The following is a 22,717-nucleotide window of genomic DNA, read 5'->3' on the forward strand; positions in this document are numbered from 1 at the left end:
TCCTTAGCCCTTGCAGTAAACCTTTCTCTGCTCCAAATTTTGTTCAGCCCCACTGTGCATCAGGCACACGGACTTGCGTTCGACCACAGTTTGTCCTGAGGAAGCCATCTTTACTACAGACAGCTTGGTTTTACCAAAATATCCTGCCAGTCACGGAGGGTAAATTTCCTAAGAACACCCTTGGGAGGGTGGCGGGCTTTCTGCTGGTGGGGCTCCGTCGCTCACTGGCACACGCTTTCCCACCTCCCAGGACCGAGTGGCCAGATGCAGGTCCGATGGTCAGCAAGCGAGGTACAAACCCAACAAGCAAGAATGGTTTGACACCTGCTGTGCCTGGCAGGCTGGGAGCTTCTCAGAGGAGCTGGGCTGGCCCTGGACCAGCCATCCCGTCCCCTGGCCTCGCAGAGAGAACGATTCCGACAAGGAGAGGCCGTGAGCACAGAGAGGCTGGGCACCGCGTGCGGGCCACAGGCGTCAGAGTCAGATGGGCCACCCTCCACCTGCCTGCTGTGTGTCCTGGGGCAAGTGTCCTAACTCTCCTCTCAGGGCCCAAGTTCCTCCTTCTTGAGGCGGAGACTAAGAGGGAACGGTGATGTGAGCATCGGTGGAATCTCCTGGCCTTTAGTAGTCAGTTAACTGGAGCTGATATTATTGAGAACGACTAGAATTCTTTTTTTTTTTTTTTTTAACCAAAGAGTTGGAAGGATGCCTGGCCATTTGAATTTCAAGTTTCCTAAACTACCACCTGAAAAATCTCTGGGAAACAGGTTTCCAGGCGCTGGAGGTGGGCGGGCTCTGGTCCGTGGGAAAGCGATGGGTGAGCCGAGGCTCCCCAGGAGCGTGGGCCGCGTGAACCGGGCGCCGGGTCACTGGGTGGCCGCGGCGGGCGGGGGCCGGGGTGAGCCGTCTGCGCCTGCGCCGTTCGCTCCCACCGCGCCGGGGCGACGCAGCCCCCGCACCTGGTAGAGGTAGGTGGGCTCCGGCGGCCGTGAGGCGCGGAGCCCGGGGCGAGCGGGCGGGCCTCCGCCGGGCCCCGTCCGAGACCCCGGGAGCCGAGGGCCGGGGTCACGGCGAGGCTGCGCCGGGGCCCGTCCAGAGGCCGGGGGCGAGCGGCGCGCGGGCGGGCTCGGCGCCTGCAGGGCTGCGCTCTCGGCCGGCAGGGGGCGCGCGGAGCCTGCGTTCCGGGGGACGGCCGCCCGCGGGGGCCACGCGCCGGGAGCTGCGGGGGCGGGCGCGGGGGCGGCGGCTCGGTGAGGACGCAGGCCTGGGTCAGAGCTGCGGCCCGCGAAGGGAGCCAGGCCTGAGGGCAGCGGCGGGCACTTGGGGGCCACCCCGCCCCGGGCAGCGCCCGCCGGCTCTCGGCTCAGTCCGGCTCATTTCTCCCGGCCGCCTCCTCGTGCTCTAGAGCTGGGGACTCGGGGGCGGGCAGGAGAGGCCTCGCTCGCCCAGGACCTGCTCGGAGACCCTGCCCGCGTTGGTGATCTACCGTCGAGTCCCTATCACAGGTCTCCTTGGGGTGAGGAAACAGCTGGGGACTAAGGAAAACTCGAGATCCCAGCAGGGCAGATTCGCCCTCCACCCCAGGGCCGTGTCCCTGCCTGCAGCCTGTGCCTGGATTCCATTTCCAGGCCGACTGGTGAGCGCCCAAGGTCCCGGAGAACGCCTGGGGTACCAGCGGCAGGTCGTGGACTTGGGTGGAGGGGGATGCCCAGACCCCCCCATGACCGTACAGCTGCCACAGGCCACCTGCAGCTCAGACATCTCGACTGCGAATCCGTGGATCACGGGTCAAATCCTTTTCACCTGCCCTCACTAATCAAGGCTAGTTAAGACTTGCGTGTCCACCAGGCAGCACGTAGCCTAAGCAATAAGCTGTTTGCCCGGGTTGTTTCCCTGCAACTTGGAATCAGCTGCGTCCAGTTGGAGCTGAGCTGGTTGGGGCCGGATGGGACCACCGATTCCCGAGCTGCGCCTGCGCGAGGGCCCGCCCAGCGCCCTTTAGACCGAGCAGCGGCCTGTAGCCCAGCTACGCCTGCGCCTGCGCAGAAGGAGTCCCGCACCTTTCTCCAATCATCACCGTTCCCCGCGCTCCCCACGCCTCAGGTGGCCCTGCTTCTTTATTAGTTATCGCGTAAATACCCCGAGCCCCTTCCCTTCCAGGACGCAGAGGTGAGATTTGCTCTCCTGTCTCCTGGCTTGGCCGCCTCGCCAACAGACCCGGGCGTCTCGGCGTTTGGCTTGCTGTGCGTCAGCCAAGAGGAACCTGGTTGGGTACTAGCTGCACAGGGACACTGCAGCTCGGGGCCGCTGACTCTGCGCCACCTCTACCAGTTTGTGGTTTTGGAAGCATCAGGTAACGTTGGCTTCAGGCAGAATTTTCTCATTTGGGGCTTCTCCGTGAATGACACGCCTTGCCCGGGTCTTGGGGCGTTCGGGGTGGGGGGCTGCAGCCCTCCCCTCACAGGGGCTGTGCCCTCCGCCAGGGCTCCCTGCTCCGAGCTGTTCACTGACACTTGAAGTGCATGGTCCCTGCGGTTTCTGTGGCTCTTCTTTCGGGACAAGCAGTGTTCTTGCAGGTGCTTCTTCTCAGGGAGTCTAACCAGGGCTGTTAACTGAGCAGTTGACTAGCATCTGTAAATTCGTCAAATCTGTGCTGAAATCTGGTGACGTAACTGTCTTCAGGATTAGCGGGTATGGCCCCCTCGTCCTTGCTTCATTTTAAGGCATTATTCTAAAGAGGCAGCTTTTGTTTCCTGCGCTTCCCTGATCCCAGAGCAACTGTGTTGCTAGTTTTCCTGGGCTGTTGAAATGAGCTTTACCAGCTGTGAAAAAGAGCTGTGAATTGTGCCATCTTGTCACCAGTTCTTAAACTCTGATACTATTGTATCCACACTCAGAAAATAACTTTGTTTCTTATTATATACAGGCAGTGGCTTTCAAACATTCAAGCGTTTTTCTGGGGAAAATAGATTGTGTGTGTGTGTTTGTGTGTGTGTGTGTGTGTGTGTGTGTGTCTAGGTGCCAACATAATTAGCATGCTATCATTCCTTCTCTAGATAACTTTCCATAGAAAAGGACATTATTCTAAGGAAGAGAAGTGTCACTGTCCACAATCTAAGACTGGCCGCATCTTCATTCTGTTGTCTAATGATACCAGGTGATGGTGATGACAACAGTCATACCTAATTTCTGTGTTAGGAAAAAATCCGAAAATAGTAAATTGAAATAAAAGCTAAGTATCTTACATGCAAAACAAAGTTTACCAGTGATAAATCCCGGCTAAAAACAATCAGGATAGCTGGGGGTGTTTTATTGGGTTTTTTTTGTTTGTTTTTGTTTTTTTAAAGCAATTTCGGGGGAAGTACCCCGTACTCTGTTCACCATTACCTCTCCAGGGCAGGTGCTGCAATAAAATCATCAGAAAGAGAAGACTACTGCTGGGAAAGTGTACAAATGGTGCTCAAACAACATGTCAGCAGTTGTCAACCCATGTTAATACAAGCCACGCCCGTCTCTGACACACCTGTCGGCAAGTTAGTGTAAGGTGCAGGTGATGCTGGAGTTTAGGGCTCGAATTCTGGAAGGTCGCACTCAAGACGTGACTGGGAGGGGGCCTGTTTTGTTGTTCTTGTTAAGATGGATCTGTGGGTCTCAGTAATGACCTTATAAAATCCCATCTTCTCCCCAGATTGTGCACAGCAAGGCAGCTGCCTCGTTCTCAGAACTCTCCGGGCTTCTCCACACAGGCTCTGGGCTCTGGGTCGGGCCTGCGGTACCCTTGAGCCTGACCGCCCGGGGTCAGGGAGGCAGCAGAGGTCAGATGCGTCTCCTTCTCTGTTCCGCTCATGGCCCGAGGCCCAGAGGGAAGCAGGAGGCTGCTGTACGCTGGCAGGGACAGTCCTCTGCTTGGTGTCAGAGGGACGAGGACCCGGGAGACGTACAGTATGTCCGGTGTGATGCTCCTGTCATGCTGATGGGACGCAACACCGGGAACGGAGCCGTGAGGCCCCCGACAGCCAGGGCGGCGCAGCCCGTCTGCGGAGACCCACCTGCTTCCGTGAAGTCTCTGCACGTCCCCAGGAGAGCGGACCTTCCCTCTCTGTCCAGGACGCGAATGGAGGCACGTTTCCCCTGCCCAGTGATGGAAAGGAGTCTACGAGCCGCGGGCTGCTCTCAGGTGGGCACCGGCCCCGCGGAAGGTCCCACTGGGAAGCTGTGGGCACATGGGGACCCGAGCAGGGCTGCCTGCGCTGCCCTCGGGAGGGGCCGGGTGCTTTGGGTGCCATGGCTTCTCGGGACCACCAGGTCATCAGACGTTGCCCACGGAGCGTGCATCATCCTGTGCTCAAGTCCCAACTCGCTGCCTCGTCGGGCAGCTGTGTAACAGAATTCTCACAGAGCATCTCACTGCGTGGGGAAAGCATCCGCGCCCTCCTTCCTGTGCGTCAGGACCGCACCCCAGGGCACGAGCCCCTCCTCCCCGTCCTTCCGGGGCCCAGGGACCAGCTTTGGGGCCCGCGCCACTCACTCCAGACGTCAGAGAACAAACACACCGCAAGACAGCCAACAGTCACACGACGGAGCTTTGCGACCCATGTGCCTCTGTCCTGACGTGTGTGTCTATGGGACGGGTTCTCACGCCTGCACCCTGGGCAGCCGGGCCCTCCCGGTGCTGGGCGCCTGCAGCGCTGTTTCAGGCGGGGCTGCCTTCCCTAACCGGATGACTTGGGCTGAGTCACAGAGGAGAACTGCCTCTGTCCACAGGGCCTCCTCTCCTCCCCCTGCAGCGCCCCCTTTCCAGCCGTGACGGTCTCAGTGTGTCACTTGGGCCTCTAAGTTCTAGATGCGTAACCTCAGAAGCCCTAGAGCTTTGAAACCGAAAACCAAAGCCCTACGCAGCTCAGCGGGCAGACAGCCCAGCCTCCAAAGTCTGAAGGTTGGTTTTGACCATTGATGTCTGGGTTCTCGTTGCTTTTGTGGACCAGCCGCTGTTCAGAGGGCCTCCTCCTGTCTGCAGAACTGCTCCTCCAGCCATTGTTCTGTGGTTTAGCACAGGAAATGCTGGCTCTGTTCTGGGTCAAAACCCTTTTCAGCTGTGATGGAAGCTACAGAAAAATGTGGACGTGCACGCGCACGCACTGTCTGATACATTTGGTTATAATTTAATTCTTTGTGTGGATTTGCAGTTTTGAAAACTTGGTTTAAGAGCGTTCGGTGACAGTCTCGAGGACGGAAGAAGGCGCCCACGATAGAATCCTTCCGATCTCCTCTTCACAGCTCGCTGGCTCAACTAGCGTTGTCTCCTTTTTCTCTTTTTTAAAAATTGTGAAATACACATATGACTTCCCATTTTAGCTACTTTTAAGTGTACAATTAAGCGGCATTAGATACATTCACAATGTTGTGTGGCCATCGTCACCGTCCATCTCCAGAACTTTCTATTGTCCCAAACTGAAACTCTGTCCCCATTAAACACTAGCTTCCCCTTCAGCCACCCGCCTCCTGGAGCCCCTGGCCCCCACCATCTATTTCCTGCCTCTGTGAATTTGACCTCTCCAGGCACCTCATGTGAGTAGAAATCTTATAGCATTTGCCCTTTTGTGACGGGCTCATTTCACTTAGTACTATATTCTCAAGGTTCAGCCACATTGAATTTCCTGAATTTTTTCCTTCCTTTCAGAATTTCCTTCCTTTTTAAGGCTGAATCATATTCTGGTGTATGTATGGACCACATTTTGTTTATACATCAGTGGGTATACACTTGGTTTGCTTCCAGTTTTTGGTTATTGTGAATAATGCTGCTACCGAACATGTATAAATGTCTCATGGAGACCTTGCTTTCAGTTCTTTGGGGTACATACCCAGTAGAATTGCTGGATCATACGGTAATTCTTTTTAAAAAAATTGAGGAGCTACCATAGTGTTTTCTGCCATGTCTGTACCGTTTTATATTTCTGCCGACGGTGCGTAAGGGTGCCAATTTCTCCACATCCTCACCAACACTTACTGTGATTTTTGTTTGTTTTGTTTTGGGATGCTGGCCGTCCTGATGTGTGTGAGGGGGTGTCTCGTAGTTGTGCTTTTCCCTGGTGATCAGTGATGGTGAGCATCTTTTCTTGTGCTTAGTGGCCATTTATACATCTTCTTTGGAGACATGTCTATTCAAGTCCTTTGCTCATCTTATTTTATTTATTTATTTTTAAACATATTTATTGGAGTACAATTGTTTTACAGTGGTGTGCCAGTTTCTGCTTCACAACAAAGTGAATCAGCTATACATATAAATATATCCCCATATCCCCTCCCTCTTGCGTCTCCCTCCCTCCCACCCTCCCTATCCCACCCCTCTAGGTGGTCACAAAGCACCGAGCTGATCTCGCTGTGCTATGCGGCTGCTTCCCACTAGCTATCTATTTTACATTTGGTAGTGTACATATGTCAATGCCACTCTCTCACTTCATCCCAGCTTACCCTTCCCCCTCCCCGTGTCCTCAGGTCCATTCTCTACGTCTGCGTCTTTATTCCTGTCCCGCCCCTAGGTTCTTCAGATCATTTTTTTTTTTTTAGATTCCGTATATATGTGTTAGCATACGGTATTTTTCTTTCTGACTGACTCCACTCTGTATGACAGTCTCTAGGTCCATCAGCCTCACTACAAATAACTCAATTTCCTTTCTTTTTATGGCTGAGTAATATTCCATTGTATATATGTGCCACATCTTCTTTATCCATTCATCTGTCAATGGACACTTAGGTCCTATGCTCGTTTTAAAATCAGGTTGTCTTTTTGTTGAGTTGTAGTAGTTCCTTTTATATTCTGGATATTAGCCCCTTATCAGGTACAGGCTTGCAATATTTCCCCCATCCTATGGGTTGCCTTTTTACTCTGTTGTGCCTTTTGAAACACTAAGGTTTTAAGTTTTGACGTGGTCCAACTGATCGGTTTTTTTTGTTGTTGTTGCTTGTGCTTTGTCACAGCAGTGGAGAAATAGATTGAAGAATAACTAAGTGCCATCTCCGAGGCATTTGTTATACTGTGTCACAGAGCTAAAGCTATAAGAGGAAGACGCTACAGAGACAGGCTGGGAGCATCAGGAAAAGCTTTACAGGCCTTAGTGAGGAGGGAAGCTTGCCAGGTGGGAATGGGAGTTCCCTCATACAAGGAGCAGCAGGGAAACCCGTGTGGCCGCTGGGAATGAAAGGGTGGGGTGAGGAGGCCACAAGAGATTAAGAAAGATGTGAAACATCACAATTTGGGTCCTTCCCTCTTTCTAGCAGGCATGTGACAGCCAGAATTCTATTTCAGATAAATTGCTCCTTCAAGTCTGGAGGACACTGGGAAATGGAAGAGACCGGGGGCCCGGAGGCAACTAGAAGCCTGTTCAGATTTCCAGGAGGGACGGGAATCCACCGACGGTGACGGGGATGGAGCAGCGTGAACGTCTGTGCAGCCAAGTGCACGAAGCAGGTGAGGCACAGACAGGAGGTGTGGGGAGGGGACAGTGGAAGGTGACGTGCTTGTGGCCGAGTGTGACTAGAACACGGCAGATGAGTGCGGAGCGGCAGGACAGAGCAGGTCGCCTGGGACAGGCTGAGATCCGTGCAAGGTGTGCAGGAGACAGCGAGACTCTCCACAGACGTGGACCTTTGCTTGAGCGCTTTTTAATTCAAGAAAACTAGGTAATTTCAGGAACCGTGTAGCATGTGGTTTAGAGTTGAGGGTAGTTGTCTCATCAGCCTCGTTGTTTTCTGTGCTACAATATTTAAGTAGTGTTGCGTGGCTGTTACTAAAGTATTTTTCTTAATTACTAAATATTTTCAGGATTAAGACATGTTAACTTTTCCTGATGAGACTGTAAAGCCCCTGGAGGGCGAGGATACTCGTTATTTCTTCCACGTTTATCCTCAGTGCCCGGTCCTGCCACAGATGATCTATCACGTACGAGGGGAAACGTACTTTAAAAAAAAATTATTTTATGGAAATATAGTTGATTTACAACGTTGCGTTAAGTTTTGCTGTACAGCAGAGTGATTCAGTTATACACATAAATACATTCTTTTTCATATTCTTTTCCATCGTGGCTTATCACAGGATGTGGAATACAGTTCCCTGTGCTGTACAGTAGGACCTTGTTTATCCATTCTGTATATAATAGCTTATATCTGCTAATCCCAACACCCAGTGCATCCCTCCCCACCTCCCTGCCCCTTGGCAACCACAAGGCTGTTCCCTATGTGTGTGAGTCTGTTTCTGTTTCACAGATAAGCTCATTTGTGTCATATTTTAGATTCCACATATAAGGGATATCATATGGTATTTGTCTTTCTCTGCCTGACTGACTTCACTTAGTATGATAATCTCAAGGTCCATGTGTGTTGCTGCAAATGGCATTATTTCATTCGTTTTTATGGCTGAGTAGTATTCCACTGTGTATATATAGCACATCTTCTCTATCCATTCATCTGTTGATGGACATTTAGGTGCCTTCTGTGCCCTGGCTATTGCAAATTGTGCCGCTGTGAACATAGGGGGTGCATGTATCTTTTCAAATTAGTTTTCTCCGCATATATGCCCAGGAATGGGATTGCTGGATCCTATGGTGGCTCTATTTTCAGTTTTTTGAGATGCCTCCATACTGTTCTCCATAGTGGCTGCACCAATTTACATTCCCCCCGACAGTGTAGGAGGGTTCCCTTTACTCCACACCCTCTGCAGCATTTGTTATTTATAGAGTTTTTGATGATGGCTATTCTGACCTGTGTGAGGTGGTACCTCGTAGTTTTTTTTTTTTTTTTTTTTTTTTTTTTTTTTTGTGGTACGCGGGCCTCTCACTGTTGTGGCCTCTCCCATTGCGGAGCACAGGCTCCGGGCACGCAGGCTCAGCGGCCATGGCTCACGGGCCCAGCCGCTCCGCGGTATATGGGATCCTCCCAGACCGGGGCACGAACCCGTATCCCCTGCATCGGCAGGCGGACTCTCAACCACTGCGCCACCAGGGAGGCCCGGTACCTCGTAGTTTTGATTTGCATTTTTCTGATAACTAGCGATGCTCAGCATCTTTTCACGTGCCTGTTGGCCATCTGTATGTCTACTTTAGAGAAATGTCTATTTAGATCTTCTTCCCATTTTTTTTTTGATATTGAGTTGTATGAGCTGTTTCTGTATTTTGGACATTAATCCCTTGTCAGTTGCATCATTTGCAAATCTTTTCTCCCAGTCAATAGCTTGTCTTTTTGTTTACAGTTTCCTTTGCTGTACAAAAGCTTATGTTTGATTAGGTCCTGTTTGTTTGTTTTTGCTTTTATTTCTACTGCCTTGGGAAGCTGACCTAAGAAAATATTAATACCTTTTATGTCAGAGAATGTTTTCCCTGTGTTCTCTTCTAGGAGTTTTATGGTGTCACGTCTTACGTTTAAGTCTTTAAGCCATTTTGAGTTTATTTTTGTCTATGGTGTGAGGGTGTGTTCTAACTTCATTGATTTACATGCGGCTGTCCAACTTTCCCAACTGTCATTTTCTCATTGTAAATTCTTGCCTCCTTTGTCGAAGATTAATTGACTGTAGGTGTGTAGGTTTATTTCTGGGATCTCTGTTGTGTTCCATTCGTCCATATATCTGTTTTTGTGCCAGTACCATGCGCTGTTTTGATTACTGTAGCTTTGTAGTGTTGTCTGAAGTCTGGGAGGGTTACATCTCCTGCTTTGTTCTTTTTCCTCAGGATTGCTTTGGGAATATTTTGGGTCTTTTATGGTCCCATGTAAATGTTAGGATTATTTGTTCCAGTTCCGTGAAAAATGTCATGGGTAATTTGATAGGGATTGCATTAAATCTATAGATTGCTTTGGGTAGTACAGCCATTTTAACAATGTTAAGACTTCCAATCCAAGAGCATGGGTTATCCTTCCACTTCTTTGAATCCTCTTCAGTTTCCTTCATTAATGTTTTATAGTTCTCAGCCCATAAGTCTTTCACCTCATTGGTCAGATTTATTCCTGAGTATTTTTTGATGTGATTTTAAACAGGATCGTTTTTTACATTCCCTTTCTGATATTTCATTGTTAACGTAAAAAAGTGCAACCAACTTCTGTATGTTAATCTTGTATCCTGCTACCTTGCTGAATTCATTTATCAGTTCTAGTAGTTTTTGCATGGAGTCTTCAGGGTTTTCTATATATATCATGTTATATGAATATAATGACAATTTTACCTCTTACCTACCAATTTGGATCCCTTTTTATTTCTTGTCTGATTGCTGTGGTTAGGACTTCCAATACTCTTTTGCATAGCAGTGGTGAGAGTGGGCATCCTTGTTTTGTTCCAGATCTTAGCAAGAATGCTTTTAGGTTTTCACCATTGAGTATTATGTTGGCTGTTGGTTTGTCATAAATAGCTTTTGTTATGTTGAAATGTTCCCTCTGTACTGACTTTTGTAAGCATTCTTTATATCATGAATGGATGTTGAATTTTATCAAATGCTTTTTCTGCATCTATTGAGATGATCATGTGGTTTTTGTGTTTTGTTGATGTGGTGTATTACATTGATTTTTGCATATGTTGAACCATCCTTGTGACCCTGGGATGAATCCAGCTTGGTCATGGGTATGATCTTCTTTTATATGTTGTTGGATTTGGTTTGCTAATGTTTTGTTGAGAATTTTTGCATCTATATTCAAACATATTGGCCTGTAATTTTCTTTTTTGGTAGTGTCCTTGTCTGGTATTGGTACTGGGGTGATGGTGGCTTCATAGAATGTCTTTGGGAGTGTTCCCTCCTCTTCAGTCTTTAGGAAGAGTTTGAGAATGATTGGTTTAAGTTTTTCTTTGTGTGCTTGGTAGAATTTGCCTGTGAAGCCTTCTGGTCTTGGACTTTTGTAGATAGTTGTTAGTATTATTATTACAGATTCTATTTCACTTCCAGTGATAGGTCTGTTCCAATTATCTTATCTGTTCAAATTATCTTCTTGATTCAGTTTTGGTGGGCTGTGTGTTTCTAGAAACTTGTCCATCTCTTCTAAGTTGTCTAGTTTGTTGGTATATAATTGTTCATAGTATTCTCTTATGGTTTCATATGGTTTTCTGTGGTATCAGTTGTAATTTCTCCTCTTTTATTTATTGTTTTTGGGTCCTCTCTCTTTTCTTGATGAGCCTGGCCAGAGGTTTGTCCATTTTGTTTACCCTTTCAAAGAACCAGGTCTTGGTTTTATTGATGTTTTTTCTATTGCTTTCTAATCTCTACTTCCTCTCTGATCTCTATTGTTTCCTTCATTCTGCTGAATTTAGGTTTTGTCTTTTCTTTTTCTAATTCTTTTAGTTGGTGGGTTAGGTGTTTTATTTGAGATTTTTCTTGTTTTTTTAAAAAAATTGTTTAATTTTTTCACTAAATTAATTTAGTTATTTTTGGCTGCATTGGGTTTTCGTTGCTGTATGCAGGCGTTCTCTAGTTGCGGTGAGCAGGGGGCTAACCTTCATTGCGGTGGGTTGGCTTCTCATTGCGGTGGCTTCTCTTGTTGTGGAGCATGGGCTCTAGGCCTGCGGGCTTCAGTAGTTGTGACTCGTGGGCTCTAGAACACAGGCTCAGTAGTTGTGGTGCACGGCCTTAGTTGCTCCGCGGCGTGTGGGATCTTCCCAGACCAGGGCTCGAACCTGTGTCCTCTGCATTGGCAGGTGGATTCTTAACCACTGTGCCACAAGGGAAGTCTTAAGATTTTTCTTATTTCTTGAAGAGGGTCTGTATTGCTATGAATGTCCAAGAACTGCTTTTGCTGCATCCCATAGATTTTGTATGGTTGTGTTTTCATTGTCATTTGTCTTAAGGTATTTTTGTTTGTTTTTGCAGTACGCGGGTCCCTCGCTGCTGTGGCCTCTCCTGTTGCGGAGCACAGGCTCCGGACGCGCAGGCCCAGCGGCCATGGCTCACAGGCCCAGCCGCCCCGCGACATGTGGGATCCTCCCGGACCGGGGCGCGAACCCACGTCCCCTGCATCAGCAGGCGGACTCTCAACCACTGCGCCACCAGGGAAGCCCCCCTTGTCTTAAGGTATTTTTTAATTTACTTTTTTTTAAAGGGCGTATGCGTTTTTTTGTTTTCTTTTTAAAGAAGATGTTGGTGTAGGAGTTTATTAATTAATTTATTTTTGCTGTGTTGCATTTTCATTTCTGTGCGAGAGCTTTCTCTAGTTGTGGCAAGCGGGGGCCACTCTTCATCGCGGTGCGCGGGAGTCTCACTATGGCGGCCTCTCGTTGCGGAGCACAGGCTCCAGACGCGCAGGCTCAGTAGTTGTGGCTCACGGGCCTAGTTGCATGTGGGATCCACCCAAACCAGGGCTTGAACTCGTGTCCCCTGCATTAGCAGGCAGATTCTCAACCACTGTGCCACCAGGGAAGCCCTAATTTACTTCTTGATTTCATCACTGACCCATTTGTTTTTTAGTAACCTGTTACTTAGTCTCCATGTAATCGGTTTTTTTTTCTTGTTTTTCTGTGGTTGATTTCTAGTTTCATGCAACTGTCGTCAGAAAGGATGCTGAAATAATCTCTATACTCTTAATTTGTTGAGGCTTGTTTTGTGCCCTAGTATGTGGTTAATCCTAGAGAATGTTCCATGTGCACTTGTAAAGAATGTGTATTCTGGGGTTTTTTTGTTGTTCTTTGGGTTTTTTTGGTAATCTAATGTCCTGAAAATATCATTAGTCTAACTGTTCTATTGTATCATTTAGGATCTCTGTTGACTTACTGCTTTTCTGTCTAGAAGATCTGCCCATTGATGTGAGTGGGGTGTTAAATTCTCTTGCTATTATTGTATTCGTGTCAATTTCGCACTTTGTTAGTATTTGTTGTATGTATTTGGGTGCTCCCATATTAGGTGCATATATGTTAATGAGTGTAATATCCTCTTCTTGTATTGATCCTTTTTATCATTATATAGTGTCCTTCTTTATCTTTCTTTATAGCCTTTGTTTTAAAGTCTATTTTGTCTGATATGAGGGTGGTTACCCTTGCTTTCTTGTCATTTCGTGCAATGACAAGACATCTTTTTCCAGCCCCTCGCTTTCAATCTGTGTCCTTTGCCCTATAGTCTGTCTCTTGTAGGCAGCATATCGTAGGCTCATGTTTTTTTTTTTTTAATCAAGTCTGCCACTGTGTCTTTTGATTGGAGCATTTAGTCCATTGACATTTAAGGTAATTATTGATATGTATTTATTGCCATTTTAAACCTTGTTTTCAAATTGATTTTGTATTTCTTCTTTGTTCTTTTCCTTTTGAGTTTGATCTTCTTTTATATTATGCTTGTGTTCTCTTCCTTGGTTTTTGTGAATCTATTATATGTTTTTGATTTGTGGCTACTCTGTTTTTCAAGTATGTTAACCCCTTCCAATATCTATTTGCTTTAGACTGGTAGTCATATAGGCTCAAACACATTCTGAAAACTATATATGTACATTTTCTTACTCTCCTTCCCCACATTTTATGATTTTTTTGCATCTTTATTGGAGTATATTTGCTTTACTATGGTGTGTTAGTTTCTGCTTTATAACAAAGTGAATCAGTTATACATATCTCTTCCCTCTTGCGTCTCCCTCCCTCCCACCCTCCGTATCCCACCCCTCTAAGTGGTCACAAAGTACCAAGCTGATCTCCCTGTGCTATGCAGCTGCTTCCCACTAGCTATCTACATTACGTTTGGTAGTGTATATATGTCCATGCCACTCTCTTGCTTTGCAACAGCTTACCCTTCCCCCTCCCCATATCCTCAAGTCCATTCTCAGGTACATCTGTGTCTTTATTCCTGTTTTACCCCTAGGTTCTTCATGACATTTTTTTTCTTAAATTCCTTATATGTATGTTAGCATATGGTATTTGTCTTTCTCGTTCTCACTTACTTCACTCTGTATGACAAAGTCTAGGTCCATCCACCTCATTACAAAGAGCTTATTTTGTTTCTTTTTATGGCTGAGTAATATTCCATTGTATATCTGTGCCATGTTCTTTATCCATTCATCCGATGATGGACACTTAGGTTGTTTCCATCTCCTGGCTATTGTAAATAGAGCTACAATGAACATTTTGGTACATCACTCTTTTTGAATTATGGTTTTCTCAGGGTATATGCCCAGTAGTGGGATTGCTGGGTCATACGGTAATTCTATTTGTAGTTTTTTTAAGGAACCTCCATACTGTTCTCTATAGTGGCTGTACCAATTCACATTCCCACCAGCAGTGCAAGACTGTTCCCTTTTCTCCACACCCTCTCCAGCATCTGTGTTTCTAGATTTTTTGATGATGGCCATTCTGACTGGTGTGAGATGATATCTCAGTGTAGTTTTCATTTGCATTTCCCTAATGATTTCATTAGCATTTCTCTAATGATGTTGAGCTTCTTTCATGTGTTTGTTGGCAGTCTGTATATCTTCATTAGCCGGGCGCTCCCGGTGCTGGGCGCCTAGAGCGCTGTTTCAGGTGGGGCTGCCTTCCCTAACCGGGTGACTTGGGCTGAGTCACAGAGGAGAACTGCCTCTGTCCACAGGGCCTCCTCTCCTCCCCCTGCAGCGCCCCCTTTCCAGCCGTGACGGTCTCAGTGTGTCACCTTGGCCTCTAAGTTCTAGATGCGTAACCTCAGCAGCCCTAGAGCTTTCAAACCTAAAACCAAAGCCCTACACAGCACAGTGGGCAGGCAGCCCAGCCTCCAAAGTCTGAAGGTTGGCTTTGACCATTGATGTCTGGGTTCTGTTGCTTTTGTGGACCAGCCGCTGTTCAGAGGGCCTCATCCTGTGTCTCCAGAACTGCGTCTCCAGCCATTGTTCTGTGGTTTAGCACAGTAAATGCTCTGTTCTGGGTCAAAACCCTTTTCAGATGGGATGGAAGCTACAGAAAAATGTGGATGTGCACACGCGCACACTCTCTGATACATTTGGTTATAATTTTTTTTTTTTTTTTTTTTTTTTTTTTTTGCGGTATGCAAGCCTCTCACTGCTGTGGCCTCTCCCATTGCGGAGCACAGGCTCCGGACGCGCAGGCTCAGCGGCCATGGCTCACGGGCCCAGCCGCTCCGCGGCATGTGGGATCTTCCCGGACCGGGGCACGAACCCACGTCCCCTGCATCGGCAGGCGGACTCTCAACCACTGCGCCACCAGGGAAGCCCCTGGTTATAATTTGATTCTTTGTGTGGATCTGAGGTTTTGAAAACTTGGTTTAAGAGCGTTCGGTGACGGTCTCGAGGACAGAAGAGGGCGCCCACGATAGAATCTTTCCAATTTCCTCTTCACAGCTTGCTGGCTTAACTAGCATTGTCTCCTTTTTCTCATTTTTAAAAATTGTGAAATACACATATGACTTCCCATTTTAGCTACTTTTAAGTGTACAATTAAGTGGCATTAGGTACTTTCACAATGTTGTGTGGCCATCGTCACCGCCCGTCTCCGGAACTTTCCATCGTCCCAAACTGAAACTCTGTCCCCATTAAACACTAGCTTCCCCTTCATCCCCCGCACTCCCGGAACCCCTGGCCCCCACCATCTATTTCCTGCCTCTGTGAATTTGACCTCTCCAGGCAGAGAGTAGAAATCTTATAGCATTTGCCCTTTTGTGACGGGCTTATTTCACTTAGTATTATATCTTCAAGGTTCAGCCACATTGAATTTCCTGAATTTTTTCCTTCCTTTCAGAATTTCCTTCCTTTTTAAGGCTGAATCATATTCTGGTGTATGTATGGACCACATTTTGTTTATACATCAGTGGGTATACACTTGGTTTGCTTCCAGTTTTTGGTTATTGTGAATAATGCTGCTACCGAACATGTATACATGTCTCATGGAGACCTTGCTTTCAGTTCTTTGGGGTACATACCCAGTAGAATTGCTGGATCATATGGTAATTCTTTTTTAAAAATTTGAGGAGCTACCATAGTGTTTTCTGCCATGTCTGTACTGTTTTATGTTTCTACCGACGGTGCGTAAGGGTGCCAATTTCTCCACATCCTCACCAACACCTACTGTGACCTTTGTTTGTTTTGTTTTTGGATGGTGGTTGTCCTGATGCGTGTGAGGGGGTGTCTTGTAGTTGTACTTTTCCCTGGTGATCAGTGATGGTGAGCATCTTTTCTTGTGCTTAGTGGCCATTTATACATCTTCTTTGGAGACATGTCTATTCAAGTCATTTGCTCATTTTATTTTACTTACTTTTTTTTTAACATCTTTATTGGAGTATAATTGCTTTACATTGTTGTGTTAGTTTCTGCTTTATAATAAAGCGAATCAGCTATACATATACTATGTATATCCCCATATCCCCTCCCTCTTGCGTCTCCCTCCCACCCTCCCTATCCCACCCCTCTAGGTGGTCACAAAGCACCAAGCTGATCTCCCTGTGCTATGCGGCTGCTTCCCACTAGCTCTCTATTTTACATTTGGTAGTGTATATATATGTCCATGCCACTCTCTCACTTCGCCCCAGCTTACCCTTCCCCCTCCCCGTGTCCTCAGGTCCATTCTCTACGCCTGCGTCTTTATTCCTGTCCCGCCCCTAGGTTCTTCAGATCATTTTTTTTTTTTAGATTCCATATATATGTGTTAGCATATGGTATTTGTTTTTCTCTTTCTGACTGACTTCACTCTGTATGACAGTCTCTAGGTCCATCAGCCTCACTACAAATAACTCAATTTCCTTTCTTTTTATGGCTGAGTAATATTCCATTGTATATATGTGCCACATCTTCTTTATCCATTCATCTGTCAATGGACACTTAGGTCCTATGCTCGTTTTAAAATCAGGTTGTCTTTTTGTTGAGTTGTAGTAGTTCCTTTTATATTCTGGATATTAGCCCCTTATCAGGTACAGGCTTGCAATATTTCCCCCATCCTATGGGTTGCCTTTTTACTCTGTTGTGCCTTTTGAAACACTAAGGTTTTAAGTTTTGACGTGGTCCAACTGATCGGTTTTTTTTGTTGTTGTTGCTTGTGCTTTGTCACAGCAGTGGAGAAATAGATTGAAGAATAACTAAGTGCCATCTCCGAGGCATTTGTTATACTGTGTCACAGAGCTAAAGCTATAAGAGGAAGACGCTACAGAGACAGGCTGGGAGCATCAGGAAAAGCTTTACAGGCCTTAGTGAGGAGGGAAGCTTGCCAGGTGGGAATGGGAGTTCCCTCATACAAGGAGCGGCAAGGAAACCCGTGTGACCGCTGGGAATGAGGGGGTGGGGTGAGGGTGCCACAAGAGATTAAGAAAGATGTGAAACATCACAATTTGAGTCCTTCCCTCTTTCTAGCAGGCATGTGACAGCCAGAATTCTATTTCAGATAAATTGCTCCTTCAAAAGTCTGGAGGACACTGGGAAATGGAAGAGACCGGGGGCCCGGAGGCAACTAGAAGCCTGTTCAGATTTCCGGGAGGGACGGGAATCTGCCGACAGTGACGGAGATGGAGCAGCGTGAACGTCTGTGCAGCCAAGTGCACGAAGCAGGTGAGGCACAGACAGGAGGTGTGGGGAGGGGACAGTGGAAGGTGACGTGCTTGTGGCCGAGTGTGACTAGAACACGGCAGATGAGTGCGGAGTGGCAGGAGAGAGCAGGTCGCCTGGGACAGGCTGAGATCCGTGCAAGGTGTGCAGGAGACAGCGAGACCTCACAGACGCGGACCTTTGCTTGAGCGCTTTTTAATTCAACAAGATTAGGTAATTTCAGGAACCGGGTAGCACGTGGTTTAGAGTTGAGGGTAGTTGTCTCATCAGCCTCGTTGTTTTCTGTGCTACAATATTTAAATAGTGTTGCATGGCTGTTACTAAAGTATTTTTCTTAATTACTAAATATTTTCAGGATTAAGACATGTTAACTTTTCTTGATGAGACTGTAAAGCCCCTGGAGGGTGAGGATACTCGTTATTTTTTCCACGTTTCTCCTCAGTGCCGGGTCCTGCCACAGATGATCTGTCATGTACCAGGGGAAACGTACTTTTTTAAAACATATATTATTTTATGGAAATATAGTTGATATTTACAACGTTGTGTTAATTTTTGCTGCACAGCAGAGTGATTCAGTTATACACATAAAATACATTCTTTTTCATATTATTTTCCATCATGGTTTATCACAGGATGTGGAATACAGTTCCCTGTGCTCTACAGTAGGACCTTGTTTATCCATTCTGTATATAATAGCTTATATCTGCTAATCCCAACCCCAGTGCATCCCTCCCCACCTCCCTGCCCCTTGGCAACCACAAGCCTGTTCCTTATGTCTGTGAGTCTGTTTCTGTTTCACAGATAAGCTCATTTGTGTCATATTTTAGATTCCACATATAAGGGATATCATATGGTATTTGTCTTTCTCTGCCTGACTGACTTCACTTAGTATGATAATCTCAAGGTCCATGTGTGTTGCTGCAAATGGCAGTATTTCATTCATTTTTATGGCTGAGTAGTATTCCACTGTGTATATATAGCACATCTTCTCTATCCATTCATCTGTTGATGGACATTTAGGTGGCTTCCGTGCCCTGGCTATTGCAAATAGTGCTGCTATGAACACTGGGGAGCGTGTATATTTTCGAATTAGAGTTTTCTCCGCATATATGCCCAGGAGTGGGACTGCTGGATCCTATGATGGCTCTATTTTCAGTTTTTTGAGATGCCTCCATACTGTTCTCCATATGGCTGCACCAATTTATATTCCCACTGACAGTGCAGGAGGGTTCCCTTTACTCCACACCCTCTGCAGCATTTGTTATTTATAGAGTTTTTGATAATGGCCATTCTGACCCGTGTGAGGTGGTACCTCGTAGTTTTGATTTGCATTATTCTGATAACTGCCGATTCTGAGCATGTTTTCATGTGCGTGTTGGCCATCTGTATGTCTACTTTAGAGAAATGTCTATTTAGATCTTCTTCCCATTTTTTTTTTGATATTGAGTTGTATGAGCTGTTTCTGTATTTTGGACATTAATCCCTTGTCAGTTGCATCGTTTGCAAATATTTTCTCCCAGTCAGTAGGTTGTCTTTTTGTTTACAGTTTCCTTTGCTATGCAAAAGCTTATGTTTGATTAGGTCCCATTTGTTTGTTTTTGCTTTTATTTCTACTGCCTTGGGAGGCTGACCTAAGAAAATATTGGTACCTTTTATGTCAGAGAATATTTCCCCTGTGTTCTCTTCTAGGAGTTTTATGGTGTCATGTCTTATGCTTAAGTCTTTACGCCATTTTGAGTTTATTTTTGTCTATGGTGTGAGGGTGTGTTCTAACTTCATTGATTTACATGCGGCTGTCCAACTTTCCTGTCTTTTTCTCATTGTAAATTCTTGCCGCCCTTGTCGAAGATTAATTGACTGTAGGTGTGTGGGTTTATTTCTGGCATCTCTATTATGTTCCATCAGTCCATATATCAGTTTTTGTGCCAGTACCATGCACTGTTTTGATTACTGTAGCTTTGTAGTGTTGTCTGAAGGCTGGGAAGGTTGCATCTCCTGCTTTGTTCTCTTTCCTCAGGATTGCTTTGGGAATATTTTGGGTCTTTTATGGTTCCATGTAAATGTTAGGATTATTTGTTCTAGTTCTGTGAAAAATGTCATGGGTAATTTGGTAGGGATTGCATTAAATCTATAGATTGCTTTGGGTAGTACAGCCATTTTAACAATGTTAATTCTTCCAATCCAAGAGCATGGGATATCCTTCCATTTCTTTGAATCCTCTTCAGTTTCCTTCATTAATGTTTTATAGTTCTCAGCCCATAAGTCTTTCACCTCATTGGTCAAATTTATTCCTAAGTATTTTTTTAGAAGATGTTGGGGGTAGGAGTTTATTAATTAATTCATTAAGTTTTGCTGTGTTTGGTCTTCGTTTCTGTGCCAGGGCTTTCTCTAGTTGTGGCAAGCGTGGGCCACTCTTCATCGCAGTGTGCGGGCCTCTCACTATCGCGGCCTCTCGTTGCGGAGCACAGGCTCCAGACGCGCAGGCTCAGTAGTTGTGGCTCACGGGCCTAGTTGCTCCGTGGCATGTGGGATCCTCCCAGAGCAGGGCTCGAACCCATGTCCCCTGCATTAGCAGGCAGATTCTCAACCACTGCGCCACCAGGGAAGCCCCTCCTAAGTATTTTTTGATGTGATTTTAAACAGGATCGTTTTTTACATTCCCTTTCTGATATTTCATTGTTAATGTAAAAAAGTGCAACCAACTTCTGTATGTTAATCTTGTATTCTGCTACCTTGCTGAATTCATTTATCAGTTCTAGTAGTTTTTGCATGGAGTCTTTAGGGTTTTCTATATATATCATGTTTTATGAATATAATGACAATTTTACCTCTTACCTACCAATTTGGATACCTTTTTATTTCTTGTCTGATTGCTGTGGTTAGGACTTCCAATACTCTTTTGAATAGCAGTGGTGAGAGTGGGCATCCTTGTTTTGTTCCAGATCTTAGCAAGAATGCTTTTAGGTTTTCACCATTGAGTATTATGTTGGCTGTTGGTTTGTCATAAATAGCTTTCGTTATGTTGAAATGTTCCCTCTATATCCACTTTTGTAAGCATTTTAAAATCATGAATGGATGTTGAATTTTATCAAATGCTTTTTCTGCATCTATTGAGATGGTCATGTGGTTTTTGTGTTTTGTTGATGTGGTGTATTACATTGATTTTTGTGTATGTTGAACCATCTTTGTGACCCTGGGATGAATCCAGCTTGGTCATGGGTATGATATTTTTTTATATGTTGTTGGATTCTGTTTGCTAATGTTTTGTTGAGAATTTTGCATCTATATTCAAACATATTGGCCTGTAATTTTCTTTTTTGGTAGTGTCCTTGTCTGATTTTGGTATTCGGTGATGGTGGCTTCATAGAATGTCTTTGGGAGTGTTCCCTCCTCTCAGACTTTAGGAAGAGTTTGAGAATGATTGGTTTAAGTTTTTCTTTGTGTGCTTGGTAGAATTTGCCTGTGAAGCCACCTCGTCTTGGACTTTTGTAGATAGTTGTTATTATTATTATTATAACAGATTCTATTTCACTTCCAGTGATAGGTCTGTTCCAATTATCTGTTCAAATTATCTTCTTGATTCAGTTTTGGTGGGCTGTGTGTTTCTAGAAACTTGTCCATCTCTTCTAAGTTGTCTAGTTTGTTGGTATATAATTGTTCATAGTATTCTCTTATGGTTTCGTATGGTTTTCTGTGGTATCAGTTGTAATTTCTCCTCTTTTATTTATTATATTTAGGTCCTCTCTCTTTTCTTGGTGAGCCTGGCCAGAGGTTTGTCAATTTTGTTTACCCTTTTAAAGAACCAGCTCTTGGTTTTATTGATTTTTTTTCTATTGCTTTTTAATCTCTACATCCTCTCTGATCTCTATTGTTTCCTTCCTTCTGCTGACTTTAGATTTTGTCTTTTCTTTTTCTAATACTTCTAGTTGGTGGATTAGGTTTTTTATTTGAGATTTTTCTTGTTTCTTTTTTAAAATTTTTTAATTTTTAAAATAAATTTATTTAGTTGTTTTTGGCTGTGTTGGGTCTTCGTTGCTGCATGCGGGCTTTCTCTAGTTGCCGTGAGCATGGGGCTACCCTTCATTGCGATTCCTGGGCTTCTCATTGCGGTGGCTTCTCTTGTTGTGGAGCATGGGCTCTAGGCCCACGGGCTTCAGTAGTTATGGCTCGCGGGCTCTAGAACACAGGCTCAGTAGTTGTGGTGCACGGGCTTAGTTGCTCTACGGCATGTGGGATCTTCCCGGACCAGGGCTCAAATGGGTGTCGCCTGCACTGGCAGGCTGATTCTTAACCACTGTTCCCCAGGGAAGTCTAAGGTTTTTCTTGTTTCTTGAAGAGGGTCTGTATTGCTATGAACTTCCAAGAACTGCTTTTGCTGCATCCCATAGATTTTGCATGGTTGTGTTTTCATTGTCATTTGTCTCAAGGTATTTTTTAATTTAGTTTTTTTTTTAAAGGGCGTATGCATTTTTTGGGGGTTTTTTGGTTTTGTTTTTAAAGAAGATGTTGGTGTAGGAGTTTATTAATTAATTTATTTATTTTTGCTGTGTTGCGTCTTCAATTCTCTGTGAGGGCTTTCTCCAGTTGTGGCAAGTGGGGGCCACTCTTCATCGTGGTGCGCAGGCCTCTCACTATGGCAGCCTCTCTTGTTGCGGAGCACAGGCTCGAGACGCGCAGGCTCAGTAGTTGTGGCTCACGGGCCTAGTTGCTCTGTGCTATGTGGGATCCTCCCAGACCAGGGCTTGAACCCGTGTCCCCTGCATTAGCAGGCAGATTCTCAACCACTGTGCCACTAGGGAAGCCCTAATTTACTTCTTGATTTCATCATTGACACATTGGTTTTTTAGTAACATGTTACTTAGTCTCCATGTAATTGGGTTTTTTTTTCTTGTTTTTCTGTGGTTGATTTCTAGTTTCATGCAACTCTGATCAGAAAAGATGCTGAAGTAATCTCTATACTCTTAATTTGTTGAGGCTTGTTTTGTGCCCTAGTATGTGGTTAATCCTAGAGAATGTTCCATGTGCACTTGAAAAGAATGTGTGTTCTGGGTTTTTGTTGTGATCTTTGTTTTTTATTTAATCTAATGTCCTGAAAATATCATTAGTCTAACTGTTCTATTTGTATCATTTAGGATCTCTGTTGCCTTACTGCTTTTCTGTCTAGAAGATCTGCCCATTGATGTGAGTGGGGTGTTAAATTCTCCTGCTATTATTGCATTCCTGTCAATTTTGCCCTTTGTTAGTATTTCTATGTATTTGG

The 22,717-nt window shown here is 45.6% G+C and overlaps 1 protein-coding gene across 1 annotated transcript in view; it reads right to left on the reverse strand.

Moving 5' to 3' along the window:
* Positions 1-3,718: 3,718 nt before the first annotated feature.
* Positions 3,719-22,717, reverse strand: part of PAXIP1 (PAX interacting protein 1) — a gene marked incomplete at its 3' end in the record, with an annotated part of 78,849 nt that continues 59,850 nt past the window's right edge. Inside the window, exon 21 of the mRNA XM_079711891.1 lies at positions 3,719-3,970. Coding sequence (XP_079568017.1) covers positions 3,719-3,970 — 252 coding nt within the window. The remainder of the gene's footprint in view (positions 3,971-22,717) is intronic.

This window comes from Hyperoodon ampullatus (genome assembly GCF_949752795.1).
Source record: "Hyperoodon ampullatus genome assembly, chromosome: 9".
In the NCBI taxonomy this organism is placed as follows: domain Eukaryota; kingdom Metazoa; phylum Chordata; class Mammalia; order Artiodactyla; family Ziphiidae; genus Hyperoodon; species Hyperoodon ampullatus.